Source organism: Grampus griseus (genome assembly GCF_964374135.1).
Source record: "Grampus griseus genome assembly, chromosome: 2".
NCBI classification, from domain to species: Eukaryota; Metazoa; Chordata; class Mammalia; order Artiodactyla; family Delphinidae; genus Grampus; species Grampus griseus.
Genome location: NC_139018.1, coordinates 84,157,817 through 84,177,530, shown reverse-complemented (window position 1 = coordinate 84,177,530; position 19,714 = coordinate 84,157,817). Strand labels below are relative to the sequence as shown.

The 19,714-nt window shown below is 37.7% G+C and overlaps 1 protein-coding gene across 1 annotated transcript in view; it reads right to left on the bottom strand.

The window, feature by feature from the left end:
- Positions 1-8,280, bottom strand: part of KNL1 (kinetochore scaffold 1) — a gene marked incomplete at both ends in the record, with an annotated part of 56,405 nt that extends 48,125 nt beyond the window's left edge. The window contains 4 exons of the mRNA XM_082648294.1: positions 858-919; positions 5,097-5,162; positions 7,135-7,174; positions 8,246-8,280. Coding sequence (XP_082504420.1) covers positions 858-919; positions 5,097-5,162; positions 7,135-7,174; positions 8,246-8,280 — 203 coding nt within the window. The remainder of the gene's footprint in view (positions 1-857; positions 920-5,096; positions 5,163-7,134; positions 7,175-8,245) is intronic.
- Between the last annotated feature and the right edge of the window lie 11,434 nt (positions 8,281-19,714).

Genomic DNA, 19,714 nt, shown 5'->3' with positions numbered 1-19,714 from the left:
TCTTTACCACCTAGATATGAATGTTAAAATTCTCAATTAAACAACTCTTCAATCAATGAGGAAATACAAATATACTGCTCAGCATCAAGAAAATAATCATAAAAACATTACATATAAGAATTACATTAAATTAATAACTTAGGGAGAAGTGATATCTTTATGATGTTAAATCTTTTTATTCAGGAACTTGTCTTCATTTGCACAATTCTTTTTTTTTTTCCTTTTTTTGGCCATGCCACAGGGCATCTGGGATCTTAGTTCCCCGACCAGGGATCGAACTTGTGTCCCCTGCAGTGGAAGTGTGGAGTCCTAACCACTGGACAACCAGGGAAATCCCTGTACAGTTTATATTCTTTTATTATTAAATTTACAGCAACTAAATATAATATAATGGAAAAAGGACATTTACATTCTATCTGGTTATTATTTTTATATAGGAAATACATTAATTTCTAAATATTAATTTTGTATCCTGCTACTTCCTGTTTACAGAGGTATTTCAATTGATATTCTTGGATTTTCCTAATATTCAATTATTTAATCTGCAAAGGTGACAGATTTATCCCATCTTTCCAATTTTTGTAACTCCATTTTCTTTCTCTAGTTTTTTTTTTGTTGGTTAGCACCTCCAATACAATGTTAAATAGCAGCCGTAAGACATAGTTGTTTTGTTCTGGACTGTAAAGGGGATGCTTTCAATGTTTCTCTTTTAAGCATAACAGCCTTTTAAATAACAATTTTCTAAAGCTTCCCTAATTGAAACACAAATTATCCGAATCAGTTAGTACCAACACATTTGGTGTGACACACAAAAAGTATTACCTGTAACATTTTAATTATTTTTCTTTTCAACTTACTTTATAGTATCTGCAAAGCTGACTCGACGAGAGTTTTTCTTATTTCTCAAAGCATTGGATTCCTAAGGACAGAGAATATATGGTATGATTTTTTTTTATATGGTATGATTTTTAATAAAACCACTGTGAATTAGGTCTCCAAGATTATGACAGACAGAGACCAGTTCTTATTCTGAATTAATGTGATATCATTAATTTTCATAATTAATCTGATTCTCCAAAAAATTCCAATATAGAAGCGCTTAACATGAATATGATTTTCAATGTGAAAATAAGCACAGTGACAAAAACAACATATTTAAGGAAGGTGATTACTATCCCTTACCTTTTCTCTCTCCTTTAAATGAATGGTTATTTTGCAATTAAGTAGAAGAAAGACTGGGAACAAAACAAGTGATATGTTGCCTATTATGGTAACCTTACTATACTATTTTCAAGATTAAAAATTTTTTTAATTGCGGTAAAATACAATTCACATAAAATTTACCATCTTAACCACTTTTAAGAATTTTAATTTTGGGGGGTGGTGGTGTGATGAATTGGGAGGTTAGGATTGACATATATACATTAATATGTATAAAATGGATAACTAGTAAGAACCTGCTGTACAAAAAAATAAAATTAAAAAAATTTTTTTAAAATTTTATTGTGGTAAGAACACTTAATCTACCCTCTTAACAGATTTTTAAGTGTACAATACAATACTGTTAACTATAGCAGCAATGTTGTACAGCGGATCTCTAGAATTCATTCATTTTGCATAACTGAAACTTTATACCGTTGATTAGCAACTCCCCATTTCCCCCTCCTCTCTGTCCCTGGCAACCACTGTTCTCTTTTCTGCTTCCATGAGTTTGACTATTTTAGACACCTCATATAAGTGGAATCATGTAGTATTTTTCCTTCTGTGACTATTTTACTTAGCATAACATACTGAAGCATCTTAACTGTTTTTTTAAATTAATTTATTTATTTCATTGCGGTGCATGGGCTTCTCATTGCGGTGGCTTCTCTTGTTGCGGAACATGGGCTCTAGACGTGCGGGCTTCAGTAGTTGTGGCTCACGGCCTTAGCTGCTCTGCGGCATGTGAGATCTTCCTGGACCAGCGATCGAACTGGCGTCCCCTGCATTGGCAGGCGGATTCCCAACCACTGCGCCACCAGGGAAGTCCTTAACTGTTTTTAAGTGTACACTTCAGTAGTGTTAAGTACCTCTATATGGTCGTGCAACCAATCTCCAGAAATCTTTTCATCTTGCAAAACTGAAATTGTACATCCATTAAACAACTCCTCCTTTTCCCCGCCAACCTCCCCACAACCACAATTTTACGTTCTGTCTCTATGAATATGACTATTGTAGGTACTTCATGAGTGTAATTTATAAAGTATTTGTCTTTTTGTGACTGGTTTATTTCACTTAACATAATGTCCTCAAGGTTCATCCATGTTGTAGTATATATCAGAATTTCCTTCTTTTTTTTTTTTAACATCTTTATTGGAGTATAATTGCTTTACAATGGAGTGTTAGTTTCTGCTTTACAACAAAGTGAATCAGCTATACATACATATATATCCCCATATCTCCTCCCTCTTGCATCTTCCTTCTTTTTTTAAGGCTGAATAATATTCCATAGACACCACATTTTGTTTATCCATTCATCTATCAAAGGACTCTGGGTTGCTTCCACCTTTTGGCTACTGTGAATATCACTGCTATGAACAGTGGTATACATATCTTCAAGACCCTGCTTTCAATTCTTTTGGGTATACACCCAGAAGTGGAATTGCTGGATCATATGGTAATTCTATTTTAATTTTTGGAGGAACCACTGTTTTTTACAGCAGCTGCACCATTTACATTCCCACTAACAGTGCACAAGGGTTCCAATTACTCCACATCCTAGCCAACATTTTCTATTTTCTGTTTGTTTTCTGTTTTTAATAGTAGTCATCCTAATGGGTATGAGTTGATATCTTACTGTGGTTTTGATTTGCATTTCCCTAATGATTAGTGATGCTGAGCATCTTTTCATTATAATATACTACTTTTATTTTCCCTCATCTTCCTTAACAACGCAAACATTTTTACTCACGTAGATACCGAACACAAAAAGCAAAAGACAAAAACAAATGAAATACATAGAGAATTTTAACTGTGCTAATTCTGGATAACTGAGGACAAGTTTTGTTATAACAAAGAATCATCCACTCTGTTAAGATCTTTGGCAGACACTACAGGCAGCTTTGAGCTTAATAATGACAATATTATGGACATAGTAAATACTACTATATTTCTTACTAAAAACCCCTGAAATTTGTGTGGTATATTGGAAAGAGCACTGAGTTAGAAATTAGGAGATTAGAGCTCCAATTTGAAGTTTGCCACTAACTGTGTGGGCTTAGACAAAACATTTAACCTCTCTGAACCTCGTATTTCTCATCTATATAATGAAGGAACTAGATTCAAGATTAGTATTGAGGTCCTGTTGTTTTTAAAGCTCTATGAGTCTATGAATCTGTCATTTACTCATTCAAACATTCATTAAATTAAAAAAAACCACACATACCAAATCCCGTGCTGAGTGATGGAAAAAGACTGGTAAAGGAAACAATACAGTCCTTACTCTAATGCGGATTAATGGTGAAACAGATTAAAACAAAAAATCCACAAAAATATAAAATTCAAAGTGTAATGAGTGGTGTGAATAAAAACTATATATAAAAAAATAATTTAGCCTGATAATCATGGAAGATTTCTTTGAGGAAGTACATTTAAGTTGAGACCTGAAGGATTAGTTAGTAGTCAGATGAACAGTTAGGCAGAGGGAAAACATTCTAGGCAGAGCATGTGCAAAGGCCCTGAGGCAGGGAAAGGCTTGATGTATTTGAGAAATAGAAAGATAAGAGAGGCAGAAGTAGTGTAAGCACTCAGAATTATATGGTCTCCAAAACTATATGTATTTCATCCATCAACAAAATGTACTGAAAGTGAACTATATACCAGGCATAATATATTAAAAAACACATAACGAAGTCCTGACTTCAGAGAGTTCTCAATTTAGAATGGACATTAGTAAACAATTACAATAGAAGATGTTAAGGGATGATTTTCTGAGAGAAATGATACCAAAACTGAGTCTTGAAAACAAATAGGAATTACCAGAGAAACAGGACTACAGGGCTTCCCTGGTGGCGCAGTGGTTAAGAATCCGCCTGCCAACACAGAGGACACAGGTTCGAGCCCTGGTCCAGAAAGATTCCACATGCCACGGAACAACTAAGCCCGTGAGCCACAACTACTGAAGCCCATGTGCCTAGAGCCCATGCTCCACAACAAAAGAAGCCACCGCAATGAGAAGTCTGCACACTGCAACGAGGAGTAGGCCCCGCTCACCCCAACTAGAGAAAGCCCGTGTGCAGCAACGAAGACCCAACGCAGCCAAAATTAATTAATAAATTTTAAATATAGAGGACTACAAATATATGATAAACCAAGTATGATAAAATATTAATTATAGAATCTAGGTAATGACTATTAATTATAGAATCTAGGTAATGACTATATGAACATTCACCCTAAAATTCTTTCTACTTTTCAGTGTGTTTGAAAAAAAATTTTTTAATAAAATATTGGCAGATAAACGAAGAATGAGGGACTAGTCATCTAGACAGAGGTAACATCACATGTAAATACCTACAGGCTTGACAGTTCATGTCTGTTTGGGGAATGGTAAACAGTTCTGAATGGTGAGATACATGTATGAGAGTGGCAAGAAAGAAGTCTGGAAAAGCAAATAGGGGTTAAAAATCAAGAGTGCCAGCTTGCTCAAGTGTTTGGATTTTAACCTTAAGGCCATGGGATGCCTACTTGTACACATGCAGTTGAGAATCATTTATGACATTCTCCCTTCATATAGCTAATAAAGTTTCTAACTATTAAAAATATCACTGACAAAAAAAAATATATATATATATCACTGAGGGCTTCCGTGGTGGTGCAGTGGTTGAGAGCCTGCCTACCAATGCAGGGGACATGGGTTCGTGCCCCGGTCTGGGAAGATCCCACATGCTGCGGAGCGGCTGGGCCCGTGAGCCATGGCTGCTGAGCCTGCGCATCCGGAGCCTGTGCTCCGCAATGGGAGAGGCCACAACAGTGAGAGGCCCACGTGCCGCAAAAGAAAAAAAAAAAAAAAATCACTGAAAATAGTCATCTATAAAGCATTTGTACCAGAGACTTACCTGAACAGTTTCATTCCCATTCCCACCTCTGAGGTCCTGAAGAGGACTCCTTGGGGGTTTCAAAATCTAGAACAGAATTATTCAAGAAAATCTGCATTTCAAAATCTAGAACAGAATTATTCAAGAAAATCTGCAATGTCTATTAATAATCACTTCATTTCAAGTTATACCATGAGCAGAAAGGTAGAGATGCTAAAATTCCTGTAAAAACCTCTAAAACTCCTCAAACTCATATTGCTCAGTGGTATACTTTGTGGCTGCTTTAAATATTCGGCATCTATTCCCTTCTCCTTGCCCACATTCCCCAATTATTTTGCCTACTCTCATCCCATGTGGTCTCAGTAAAGCTCTACTCCAACTCTACGGTTCAACAGGTAGCCCTGGCTGAGAACAATCTGCACATGGTATTCTTTTGTCAATAGTGACTGGTTTGGTAATGAGGACTTGACCCATATCAAGATATGGTCAAGACAGTCAAGCCAACAGGATTCAATCCTGAGTATTCTGTTTCCTTTGTGTTTTATCCTGAGGAAATAGACACTATTTTTCATGTAGGACTTGAACCTGGAAGTTGGGAGAGCTAGATGTACTGTAGTAATCACAGAGGGAGAGCCCGTTCTGATAATGGAGATTACCCAGAGAAAGGGATCAGAGTATAAAAAATGAAATCCTAGTACTGGTGATCATGTCCAGTACTTTCACCATAAGCATATTTGCCACAGACATCTTTGCTGCAAACATTTTTGCTGCATAACTAACTGGCCATAAGGCATTTCTGCTATAAAAGATAAAAGAGGGACATTAAAGAGGACATAATGAAACATGAAAAATGAATAAGAAAGTTAAAGACTTTATTGCAAGATATGAAATACTTGAATACATTTAAAATGTGTGTAGATTCATGGCAATACTGAGCAAATAACTGATTTTATTTTGTGGATTGTACCTAAGCACTTGCCTTCTGTCTTTTGCTCATAGTATTTTATACATTTTTTAGTTTATTGATTCGTTCCCTTCATTTGGCATCGCGCTTTTTCATTTTCATTAAAATTTCTTTCTTCATTAAGACAAATTATCAGTTTCCAAATACTAGGATACATATTTGTAACTGACCTTTGTATTGCATTATAAAACGCTTCCACACTGTTGTTTGTTCTTGGCATAATGCCATATGTCTGTTGAGAGATGTTCCAAAATTCTGTGGGAGAAATGGGTTCAACTCTGCCTTGGAGACCTTGGCATATCTCAGATTTATGTAATATAAAAATGAGAGTACTGCATCAATGAAGAAATGAAATCAAACTATCAATTAGTTATTTAACCTTTACAGCTAAATTGCACTGCTGCCAATTAGTTATGTGGCAAAAGTGTTTGTGGCAAAGATGCTTACAGTGAAAGTACCCTACAACCTCTGGTGCTACTGTTGGAACACCTGATTGGTTAAATTGTGCCTAACATCATCCCTATCTTTGGATTTTTTCAATTTCATAACCCAATAAATTTTGTGCTTAAATTGGTTTGAGTTGGATTATTGTGTGTCTTGCTACAGCTTTGTACACATTTAAATATATTTTTTAAACAGCTTTATTAAAGTATAATTTACACAGCATAGAATGTATTAAATTACCATGAAACCCATAAAATAGGAATTTTAGTATATTTACAGAATTGTGTAATCAGGTTAAATTTTTTTTTTTTTTTTTTTTTGTGGTATGCGGGCCTCTCACTGTTGTGGCCTCTCCTGTTGCGGAGCACAGGCTCCGGACGCGCAGGCTCAGCGGCCATGGCTCACGGGCCCAGCCGCTCCGCGGCATGTGGGATCTTCCCAGACCAGGGCACGAACCTGTGCCCCTGCATCGGCAGGTGGACTCTCAACCACTGTGCCACCAGGGAAGCCCAGGTTAAATATTTGAGTCTTTATCCAGAGAGCAACAGAAGCCAGGGGGGTTGGGATGGTGATGTCATTCAAAATTACTGTGGTATGTAGTCATTATTCAATAAAAGGTAACAATTATTAGCTCAAATAGGTGTTTCTTACTGAGGAATGTCGTCTTCTAACAGGTCTCTCTACATTGTCACTGAAAGAGGAAAAAAAATTTACATACATAGCGGTAAAAAACTGAATTTCTAAAACCCATCATTACAACATCCCTTACGTGCTTTTAAATTGGTCATCACTTAACACTTGGCGTCACTTTCACTTAATAAAATTTATATTACAAGACTTAAATTCAGTATTTAGAAAGTCAGTGTTTTAAAATACATATGGTATACCATAAGACTATCTCTTGAAAAACAATCAGTAAAACATAATTTACCATATTGATTTATATAAGCATAATTATAAGATAAATGGACCAAAAGAAAAAAAAAAAAGAAAGGGAATTCTCTGGCGGTCCAGTGGTTAGGACTCAGTGCTTTCACTGCTATAGCCGTGGTTCAATCCCTGGTCAGGGAACTAAGATCCTGCAAGCCGCAGTGCAGCCAAAAAAAAAAAAAGAGACAAATGGACCATAAATCAAGAGACTCTAGTTCTGGTTTTACTACAGTGTGATTTTTAGAGCAGGTTTTGAATATTCAACTGGCTATGGTAGCCAAACAGACAACTTAGTCTGGTTTCCTTCCTGCCTGGTTTGATCATCACAGCTATTATGTACTCTGCTTAGGTTAGTTGTTGCCAAGCAAGAATATGAGCCCAGTGTTGCACCACTTGACTTTTCAGGAAAAGCTGAAAATCTAATTATTGTATGAAATCTTGAAATTTTGGCAATTAATTCAAAAATTAAAAAACATTGTTTATTGTTTAGACAATTTTTTCTTTGTCATATATATATATGCCTGTAGGCTGCAAACTGCCACTAGTTTGTGATGCCAACTTTAGACAAATCATTTCATTTCTTCAGGCCTCAATTTTCTCATCCTTAAATTGAAGAGATAGGAAGTGGTCTCTAAAGTCCCTCTCAGTTTTGACTCTAGATGAGTTTATATAAAGATATGGCAGGGAGTGCTGTGACTTTGTAACATTTACTTCTTTTCCCTGGAACAGACTGGGAAAACATTTCAGAAGTTATAAACATGTCTTACTAATTGGAAAAGTATCTTTCCCTGATAAAGAGTTGAACATTTTTAGCTGCATTTCCCAAACTTACTTTTCTTCATTAGCCTCTGAAGACATCCCATCCATTTTCGAAGAAAAACTGTTTCTGTAACAAATACACAATATGAGAAAAGGTGAGAAAAAAGGAAGAGAAGTTGTAATCTGTGAAGAGATTAAGAGCAGAGCAGAGTTGTAATTTCAGGATTACTTTCTGTGGGAGAGCCAAAAAAAGTAAAAACTTCACTATGGGGCTATTAAACATGAGAAATTTTGAGGATTTTAAACTATTCTCTAATAATGACCAATCCTAGAAAATTCTCATATTCAAGAGGAAATCAGTGACTAACTCTGATTGGAATGATATGGACTTTAACGGTTCAAATAAAAATTTGTCCTAGTTTATATGAGTTTATGGATTATATAATAATTCAATCTCAAAATATAGTCAATCAGCTATCAAAATACTGATATTTGCATAAAGTGGATTTGCATAAATGCATATTTATCTTATGAAAATTTAACTTTAAGTACTCGAGCAAAAAAAAATTTAAGGCATAAAAATAACATTTTAGGGGCTTCCCTGGTGGTCCAGTGGGTAAGACTCTGCACTCCCAATGCAGGGGGCCCAGGTTTGATCTGTGGTTGGGGAACTAGATCCCTTATCCTTCTGCAACTAAGTCTGCATGCTGCAACAAAGACCCGGGGCAGCCAAAATAAATAAATAAATAAATAATTGGGGGAAAAAACATTTTAAACAGCGTAGTTGATTATGTTTACAATCTCACTCAATGAGTATCTGTCTTGGAAAGAGTGTGCAATAAGAAGCATAACCTGAAGTTTCTTTAACTGGTCTTATCTCCTACCTATCCATACCTATATTTTCACTTTATGCATTTTAACCTTAGAACTTTATCCCTGGGTAAGAAAAAATTCCATTGCAGATTTCAAAAAACAGAATAGCTAGAGATTCTGACTCAACAATATGAGCATTTCTACTAAATACTAAATTAATACCACATACATATGGACTTCCCTGGTGACACAGTGGTTAAGAATCCACCTGCCAAGGCAGGAGACATGGGTTTGAGTCCTGGTCCGGGAAGATCCCACATGCCACAGAGCAACTAAGTGTGCGCCACAACTACTGAGCCTGCACTCTAGAGCCCGCAAGCCACAATTACTGAGCCCACGTGCCACAACTACTGGAGCCCACGCGCCTAGAGCCCGTGCTCCGCAACAAGAGAATCTACTGCAATGTGAAGCCGGCGCACCGCAACAAAGACCCAAGGCAGCCAAAAATAAATAATAGATGGATAGATAGATAAAAAGACTAAAATACTTACTTAGAAAAAAATAAAATACCACATACACAAACTGTCAGAATCAATGTTCTTACACTTTTAGCAATAAGTAAAAAACCAAAACAACAAAAAAACAGGTACTTAAAAGATACCTTATTTTACATGCTTTCATCATATATAACAAGTCAAATTAAAGAATACTTCATAATGAACTTGAACCTGAAGTAAAAATCTGCTTACTTTTCAGTACTGATTTATTTAATTAGCTGTTAATATAGATATACGGTGATGGGTATCTTCTAGGATTTGATCTCTGACCCTCTCCTTTTGTCCTCCATCACTTTCTCAGTCTGTTTATCCATTCTTCTGGTTTCACTTACCTCCTGTTCACAGATAACACCTATATCTACTTAAAATAATATTTTTATTTTTTATTTAATTTATTTATTTTTTTGCGGTACACAGGCCTCTCACTGCTGTGGCCTCTCCCGTTGCGGAGCACAGGCTCCGGATGCAGGTGGAGGTGGTTGCGGGTAAGAGAGTTTTTTTTTTTGGTTGCTTTGGGTCTTCACTGCTGCTCATGGGCTTTCTCTAGTTGTGGCGAACGGGAGCTACTCTTTGTTGCAGTGTGTGGACTTCTCATTGCGGTGGCTTCTCTTGTTGCGGAGCACGGGCTCTAGGTGTGCGGGCTTCAGCAGTTGCAGCATGCAGGCTCTAGGGTGCACAGGCTTTAGTAGTTGTGGTACTCGGGCTCAGTAGTTGTGGCTCGAGGGCTCTAGAGCGCAGGCTCATTAGTTGTGGCACACGGGCTTAGTTGCTCCGCAGCATATGTGATCTTCCCGGACCAGGGCTCAAACCCTTGTCCACTGCATTGGCAGGTGGATTCTTAACCACTGTGCCACCAGGGAAGTCCCAAGAGAGCTTTCTTTCGATACAAAATAACTAACTTAAAGTAGTGAAGGTGGGTGCTTTTGGGAAAGAGGACAGTATGTAATAGCTTAAATTTTTAAATTAAAAATATTATTTTGGGGGCTTCATGATCTATGTCTTGCATTTTTTTCTTCTTTTGGAAATATTTTCAAATTCAGTGATATATTAAAAATTCACAGATTAAAAATAGTAAATACGGGCTTCCCTGGTGGCGCAGTGGTTGAGAGTCCGCCTGCCGATGCAGGGGATGCAGGTTCGTGCCCCGGTCCGGGAAGATCCCACATGCCGCGGAGCGGCTAGGCCCGTAAGCCATGGCCGCTGAGCCTGCGCGTCCGGAGCCTGTGCTCCGCAACGGGAGAGGCCACAACAGTGAGAGGCCCGCGTACCGCAAAAAAAAAAAAAAGTAAATACTATCAAATCAGGATCACCTAAACATCTTCATTGTTTGAAACAGTCATCGTGCATCATTCTTGTTTAGCCTGCAGACCAGCTGACACTTGATTAAGTAATAAGATTCAAAGCTTATTGATGTCCTCTTTTAAAAATATTCTATTCAGTACATATCTGTAAGTTCCACCTCCAACAGAAACAGGAGACTCCAGGTTCTCACATTAAGCTTCACGTGTAAAATGCTATTATGGTTGAACTTTTGATCACTGTCACATTAATTGATTACTGATTGGTTCCAGAACTGTGCACTTGGCACATAGGTAGGGGTGCTACAGCTTACTCACAAAGGTGTTCTGGGATATTTTGAACTTTTGAGAGAAACAACAATTCTCAACATCTATACATCACTGCTAGCTCAAAATAGTACCCATTCACATTACATTAGTTTTGATAACATATTATTGCAAAGCTGGATTTTTGGCAGTTCCTGTGATATAAAGCAAGTACTTTTGATCAATGTGGTACTGGAAATGAGGGTGGCAGTATCCAATCTGATTCCAAAATCTAAAAGGTGTGCAATATTCAACAGGCACACATATCCAATTAGTAAATAATTGTAAGTATTGATGAATAAAATTAAAATATTATCTTTTACTTCAATTTATGTATATTATTTTTTTCAAATGGCTACTAAGCAGGTAGAATCACTTAACAACAACTTCTAAAACTGTTTGGACCTAAGCACTTAATAAATATTCATAGAACTGTTAGATATTTCTTTTGTCCTAGGGGCATAATGAGCCAAGAAAATTTGGGAAGTACTAGTCTAAATAATCCAGAGGTCCACAAACTACAGCTGCTGGGCCACATGGGCCTTTAACAGTAGTTTTTTACATTTTAAATCAGTTACAGAGAACAAAAAAAAAAAGCATAGAAAGAAGAAATGTGACAGAGATCATGTAGACCATGGAGCCTGCAAAACCTGAAAATCTACTATCTAGCTATTTGTCCACTCTTTCATTTACTTCACCACTATCTAGAATTAATATATTTCATAGTGTCCAATGATATAGATTCTAGATCTGTGCTGTCCAATACAGAACAGGTCTAGAGTCTATATCATTTAAATTTAAATTAATTAAAATTTAAATTAATTAAAATGAAATAAAATTTACAATATAGTTCTTGTTACAATAGACACATTGCAGGTGTTCATCACATGGGACTAATGAGTACCGTGTTAGTGCAGAAATAAAACATTACCATTAACAATGAAAGTTTTATTGGACAGCACTGTCCTACTAACAATAGCTAGAGTGTCTTCTACCATCTCTTACTTAGCATCAAACACATCATTAATACTACCACTCCAAATATTTTTACTCAGTTTACATCTATTTGTCAATCTTGTAAACATTCCTAGCCATTCACATAGTCAAAAAGAATTATACTGCTTTGAACCCAAACTTTAATTAGCAAAATCTTACATTAATTCCTCATCTCTATAAATCATTCTTCCCTTCAAGTTCCACCTCAAATACCACTTTCTCCAAGAAGCCTCCTTTAGTCTCCATTGCCAAAAAGCATCAGATAAGCTTTTCTGTGCTCCCATATTCCTTCAGAATGTCCTACAATCCTTTACATTGTCCTGTTTTATAGTTATCTGTGTATATTAATTCTTTCCCGTTCTGGACTGTAAACTCTAGATGAGGGACTCAATTATCCGCTCCCAGCCCTGGCACAAGACAACAAAGAACCCAATACAAATCTGAGGAATTCGACTTATTCAATTCAACCGAAAACTTCAATCTTAATACCTAGAGTAAGTTCTGCTTTGGTCTTTTCTGTCATCTCTCTATAAACCTATCTTCAAAATTCCAATCGGCAATGTATTTTTTTTAGAACTTTTTCTTAAACTCCAGTATTGAGATAAACAGCAAGAAAAGACTCCTTAACTCTGGCCTAATAATGGACAGAGGAAGACTTTTTAAAAACTTATTTGTGGTGTACTAATATTGGCTTTATTTGTCTATGTTATTACATCCGCCGGAAACCCAAAATCTGCTCAGTGCTGCTAGCACTCGATCAGACATTGTAAATAAACCATAAGCCGAGAGTTTAAAATCACTTATTGCTGTCACTTCATTTATAGCTAAGAAAAGATTGAGTAAGAAGTGCGAACGGACGCGAGTTCCCCAAGGAAAAGAAACTGGGGTGCGAGGAAGAGTACCGGAACCCTGACAGAAGATGGCGGGCGGGGCGCCGCGGGCCGGGTCCCCCTCGCCGTGGGGCCCAGGTGTGGACGGAGACTGCTAGGGAGGAGGGAGGCGGCACATGTGCAGGCCGAGGTGAGGAAAAAAAGAGACCCGCACCCGCGGAGAAGCGTCAGTACCTGAGCCCAGCGAGTTCCGAGGCAGTTTGGCTGTAGGAGTGTCCCCCACCTCCCACCGCGGGGCCTTCAGACCGCTCAGACAAAACCTAAATCCCTCCGCGCGAAGCCCAGGCCGAAAGTTACCCGCCGCGGCCCAACTGCTTGAGAAATTCTCCTCGGACTTGTTTGGCGTCCGCACGCTTCTCAGAGAGGCACCTCACCGCCACCCCTCGACGTCACCTCACAACACCCAGACGGCCTCAGTGAAGCATTCAAATCTAACCGCCCTGTTGGAGCGCATGCGCAAAACCGCTCAACGCGTCGGCCCCGCCCCTTAGGCTCCAGAGCCTTCCTAAGACTCCTTTAATCAAACTTCCTTTGCAACCTGTATGCCGATTTTATTTCTTTCAAGGTTATCTCATTTTCTACCGAATTTTCCTTTGTCCATTCCCATTGCAGATCTCCCACAGTATGGGAGCGGCCATCTTCTTTTGATTTCTTGCTATCAAAAGGATAGGAGCTTTGCTTCCGTACAAAATGGCGGCTTCTATCACATTGCGTCACATCCCCCTAGTTTTACTCCCTATAGCTAGCAGGAAACAAGAGGTTTCGGGGACGAGGTGGCCGAGTGGTTAAGGCGATGGACTGCTAATCCATTGTGCTCTGCACGCGTGGGTTCGAATCCCATCCTCGTCGAGGAATTGTTTTTGCCTCTGATTTGAACAGATAAACGTAAATTTGCTTGCGGAATGAAAACAGTTGAATATTTGTTCCAGGTATGATTTACTAGTCAATTTACTCTAGCACAATTAACCTCCTGTTTGAATCTTTGAAAGAAGGGCTCGGGAGCATTGTGACCTCGCAGATAAAGAAAAAGTTGGGAAAGAGACATTTCCTGGGATTCGGAGTTTAATTATAAAATGGATTTAATGTCTTTTTAATGAAGTAAACAATAGTGCATAGAATTCCACGATTATTACTGTTCCCATATGTTGCAGTTGTGGTCTGGTCAACATTAATTAACCCAGCTCCTGATTGAGGAACTTCAATTACTGTGGATTCTTACCCCAGGGTTTTCACTTCAAAAGCTACCGCGAGACAGTGTTGAGGATTCTCTTCCAGCCCCCAGCAGGCTGCAGGTGTTCAAGAAAAGTATTCGACATTAAAAAGATGTTGACAACACGTGGAAACTTGGTGGTATCTAGAAGCCAGAGACTGAACGTCTACCTTCCCAAAGGAGGTGTTAATTCCTCTCTTGGATTTAAGCAAAGAGGGAAAAACAGGGAGTAGAAAAAGAATAGATTCCCCTCTTGAAAGGTCATCGGGCAGATTCATTCAACTCACATTTAACAACCTTCATTTATCCAGTATTTATCTGCAGGCAACACAATGAATTATAGCACTTTAATTAACCATAACCCTGTAATCACGATAAACATTTTTATTACTCCATTTTATAAATGAGGACACTGAAAGATAAGCTTGCCCAAGGTTATACAGCTTCTGTAATTGCAGAAAAGGCATTGTAACCCAAGTCTGTCGAACTCTGGTGGCTCTTAACATCATCCTATGTGGTGCTGGAAATTAGTAAAAAGTGCTCATCAATCCCTTGCGGTGATGGTTTACACATTCTCTCTGCAGTGTACGGTATCCCAGAACCTGGCAACGGGCAGGTGTCTTCAGCAAAGTTCTTAGCCCTCAGGGTGGAATTCAGGCTCCAGTGGCTCCTCCTTGTCAATTCAAATCCCTTGGGAATGTTGATACCTGCCTGGGCTGAGGACTGAGGGTCACCCCAGTACCTGCCTTCAGCCTTGCTCTGTAATTCATTCACCACTCTGCTGCTAGGAGGTGTTTCTACCCGGATTCTACACACTCCCAAGGGGTCCATGGATAGAATTCAATTGGTTACTTCGTTGGGGAAAAAACTGCAGCTTTATTTTCATTCATCTCTAATTGAAAGCACTTCCTTCAATAAAGATAAGCAGCAAACTACAGTAATATTAACCTTACCCGTGATTTTTGTCACCAATAGAAATAACAGATAATGTTATATCACATTACTGTTACTGCTTTATGCTCATTACTACTACTTCAAGATAATGGTAGTTGTTGGACCTGCCATTAGATCTTGTAAATTTATGCATTCATAAGAAAGTACATGCATTATACTATTAGATCACAGATTTTTTTAATTTTAAAATTTATTTTATTAAAGTATAGTTGATTTACAATGTTGTGTTAATTTCTGCTGTAAAGTGATTCAGTTATATGTATATATACATTCTTTTTCATATTCTTTTCCATCATGGTTTATCAGAGGATATTGAATATAGTTCCCTGTGCTATACAGTAGGACCTTGTTGTTTATCCATTCTATATATAATAGTTTGCATCTGCTAATCCCAACCTCCCAATCCATCCCTCCCCACCCCTCTTCCCCCTTAGCAACCACAACTCTATTCTCTATGTCTGTGAGTCTGTTTCTGTTTCGTAGATAAGTTCATTCGTGTCATAGATTCCACATATATGTTACATTAGATTCCACATGTAAGTGATATCATATGGTATTTGTCTTTCTGTTTCTGCTTCACTTGGTATTATATCACAGATTTCTGAACTATTTTGATAGCTGTATTCCAACTTAACTGGTTGACTGTCTATTACAACAAACTTAATTTTATGCATTTAAAAACAATATTCTGAGAAGGGACCCATAGGCTTTACCAGACTACCAAAGATCTATGTCACAAAAAAGGTTAAGAGCCTCTGAGAGATTTTTCTGAAGTGCCCTCAAGACATTGATCTTAACCTTCCTCTCAACTAGGCCTTGCTCTCTCTGGACAAAGCTCATGCTTACAGTAAGTCTTGCTATGACAGTCCCAGTTTTTGCATTTCTTTGATCTCTTCATGTATAAGAACTGTGCTTATTTTACCTGTTTCTGAGAGAATCAAAAGGATTCAGGCTAACACAGAAGGGTAAAGTAAGTTTCTTTAAAACCCAGAGAAAAGATTGTAAAGCTCTTCTTGAATCCTGTCTGGAGTCACAGCTGGGGAAAAAAAAGGATTAACAACATGCCAGTTTATTTAAAAGCCTGAGGCCAGGGGTGTGGGGACTTGGATTAGTAGTAATGGAGAAAAATTTATCTATGTAATGAAGGAAGGCAGTAAAGTGTTAGAGGCGCCATCTACTGGAGAAGCTGCAACTGAAGACTTGGACAAGATAGTTCTGCCTGAATGGCTCATACGTTTTGAAATATCCCCATTACTCCCCCAAATTTGTCAACAAGCCACAGCTCAAGGAAATCATTCTCCATCAACACCAGGGTTCTTCACAAGTCCTATCCTGAACTATTGCAGGACCTCTCACCTCTGGAAGACCAGGAGAAAAAGAACCATTGCACAGCCAGATGCATTACCAAGATATTCCAGCTCTCCTGTTACTTCGGTGCCAGGGAATGGATCTTCATTCTCTGAGTCCAGCTTCAAGAAGACCCATTGTCTCTGGAGAATGAGGTGCTCTGGGAAGAACTGTCCAGTGTTTACTTGGTGATGGTCTGCTGCCTGGGCAGATCCTTATGTGTCAGCAGCCCTCATGGACAAATCTCTGAAGGAAGAAGTGAAATCCAGGATTTTTTTTTTTTTTTTGGTGTGCCTCCAGTTTGTTTCTTAATTCTTACAAGAGAAACTCAGACCCAGGGCTGCAAGACTTAACAAAGATTGGTTTTGAGAGGCAGGCCATATCAGAAGTGAATTCATTCTGTTCCTTACCATTAGGAAGTATGGTCCCACTGAGAATCATCTCTGGGAAGACAGTTGTGACAAGACCTGGAGAAGTTCAAGAATGAATCCAGGCATTCTTCTCTGAGTCTGCAACATCAACTCAAAACTTATTTTTTCCTCAAATTATTCCCTCAGCTGCATGCTATCATATGAAAACATCCATGTTGCCATAACAACTTCTGGGAATGCCTGCTAAGCTGAAAACTAAACAATATTTTCATATTGAAGATCGATAGAGCAAAAATTTAAATCTAGTTTATAGTAAACTTCTTCAGGAAGAGAAAGTGAATAAATGCCAATAGACTAGGGGAAAGGGGGAATAACACTTGCTTATATCCCATGCTTTGTATCTTCTGCAAAGATAGCTATGGATAGATAGCAAGCAAGAACCAGTTACATACACCTTTCCTTCTCATCACAGTGAGGATGAGCAATGCCCCAGATTTCAAATTTCAAATATTCATTTGAAATCTCCAGAATGAAGTGAAACTGGGTCAAACCCAACTTCAGTAGGTGAAATTAATGGATGAAGGACGTGAGGACATGACTGATGATTCCATGGAGTTAGAAGCAATAATTCCTTTTCTGATTTTGGTACTATGGAGTAGTAAGTTTTTCATATTTCTCTTTGGGCTAAATAAAAGGTCATTGACTCTAAGCACTTTTTTCCCCTCTGGCTTTCTCAAAGATTCTGACTTTCTTAAGTATTTTTACCTGAATCTTTTAATTTACATTTATCAATTCTAGATCAGATGCCTTCAGTTAATGCTTAGAAAGTTACGACGGACAAATGAAGGCTATATTTGTTCTGAACTATGACAGCATACTGAGTGATAACAACAGACCAGTAGCAATTCCAAGTCATCTCAATGATCAACTTTCTGTTGATAGCTAATACAGATATAGATTTTAAATTCTGATTTTTAAATACTTGAATAATATAGAAACTTGACACCTAAAATAAAATTTTGCTTTCAGAAAACTGAAATAGCTCCTTGACAGTAGTTTCTATGTACTCACTACAAGGATCACTTAAAATCAACTCTCCTTTCAATGACTGTCAGTAATCATTTTTTTGGTATAACCCAGCAAGTAACAGAGGCAACCTTTATTTTAGCCCATGATGTAGGACTTAGTTTTATTTTTCTTTTGGCTTAAACAACAGAAATTATCTCATAGCTCTGAGGACTGGAAGTCTGAGATCAAGGTGTCAATAGGGTTGGTTCCATCTGAGGGCTGTGAGAGTGAATCTGTTCCACATCTCTTTTCTAGCTTCTGGTGATTTTCTGGCAATTTTTAACATTCCTTTGCTTGTAAAATTCTTAATCCTTATAATTTTGCCTCAATTCTGATTCTGGACAATTTAGCATTTAGGATGAAACATAAAGCTATTCTTCCTCCATTTCAAATGTTGGAAAGTTTACAAGAAAAAGGAACCAGAAAATTGTATCATTTATTGTTTACCTGAATTAATGAAGTATTTTCAAGAATTTTGTGTCTAGATGTCACATTAATAAAGTGTTAGGAAATGCAATGCACAGGGCTCTCTTTGTGTCTGAAAGTATGCCAAATCTAGAATATCAAAACTCTAAACTGCTTTTAGATCTCTCAGCTCTGTTATGATGAAGAAGCATTATTTGAATCTGCTAAGGCATATTAAAATGGTCAGTCACTTTTGCAAATTATTATATATTGCTTATCATTACTGTCTCCAAAATTCCAGACATATGGTGCTCTTTTTCCATCGCTGGTGAAAGCGACCCATGGCCGAGGCACTTGGGAGTGGTACCCACCAGCTGCATGGAGGTCAAATAGACCTTGGGAGTTGTGCAGTGGGTGACCAGGAGAATCACTATTTCAGAGATAACCAAAGGTTAAAAAAAGAAAGAGAGAGATCTTTTAACGATTAAAAAAATTTTTTTTACCTTGAAAGGTATTATACATACAAGGATATAATACATACATGTAATATATTGTGTATGTATAGTTTAAAAGCATAAAACCAGTACAACTTATATACAACCCAGCTAAAGAAATGGAATATTACTAGGACCTTTGAAGCTTCCTGTGTGCCCCTCCCTGCTCGCATCCTCCCACCAAAGAGAAAACTACTTCACTGAATATTGTGTTATTCATCCTTTTACTTTTCTTTACCAAATATACATATATACATATACATACATACATATATATAACATTTTAGGAATATATATTTGTCTTGTCTGTTTTTGAATTTTATATAAATGGAATCATTCCTCTGTGACTTCTTTCACTCAACACTGTTTTATCCATATAATTCATTCATTTTTACTGCTGCTTATTATACAATTATCTGAATATATAATTATCTATTGTCTTATGGACAGATACTTCAGTTGTCTCCAGTTTTTTGCTATTATAAGAATGCTGCTATATATATAAATATAAATATATATATAAAACCCTCATTTATATATATAAAACCCTCATTTTAAACCTGAGGAAAGTGAACCCCAGAGAAATTGGTAACCTGCTCAAAGCTATGATAAGTGGAAGGGCCAGGATTTGAACAGGCAGCCTGGCCCCAGAGCTTGTGCTCCTGTTCACGTGCTAGGCTGCTCAGCAGTGAGCTGCAAAGGATATTATTTCTAAAGTAAGTGATAGTGAAGGGGGGAGGGTACTTCTGACCTTTAAAGTCCCATTCATAGAATATCATATCTGACTGTGAAACTGCATACAGTATATCACAACCAAGTCATTCTTTGCTTTG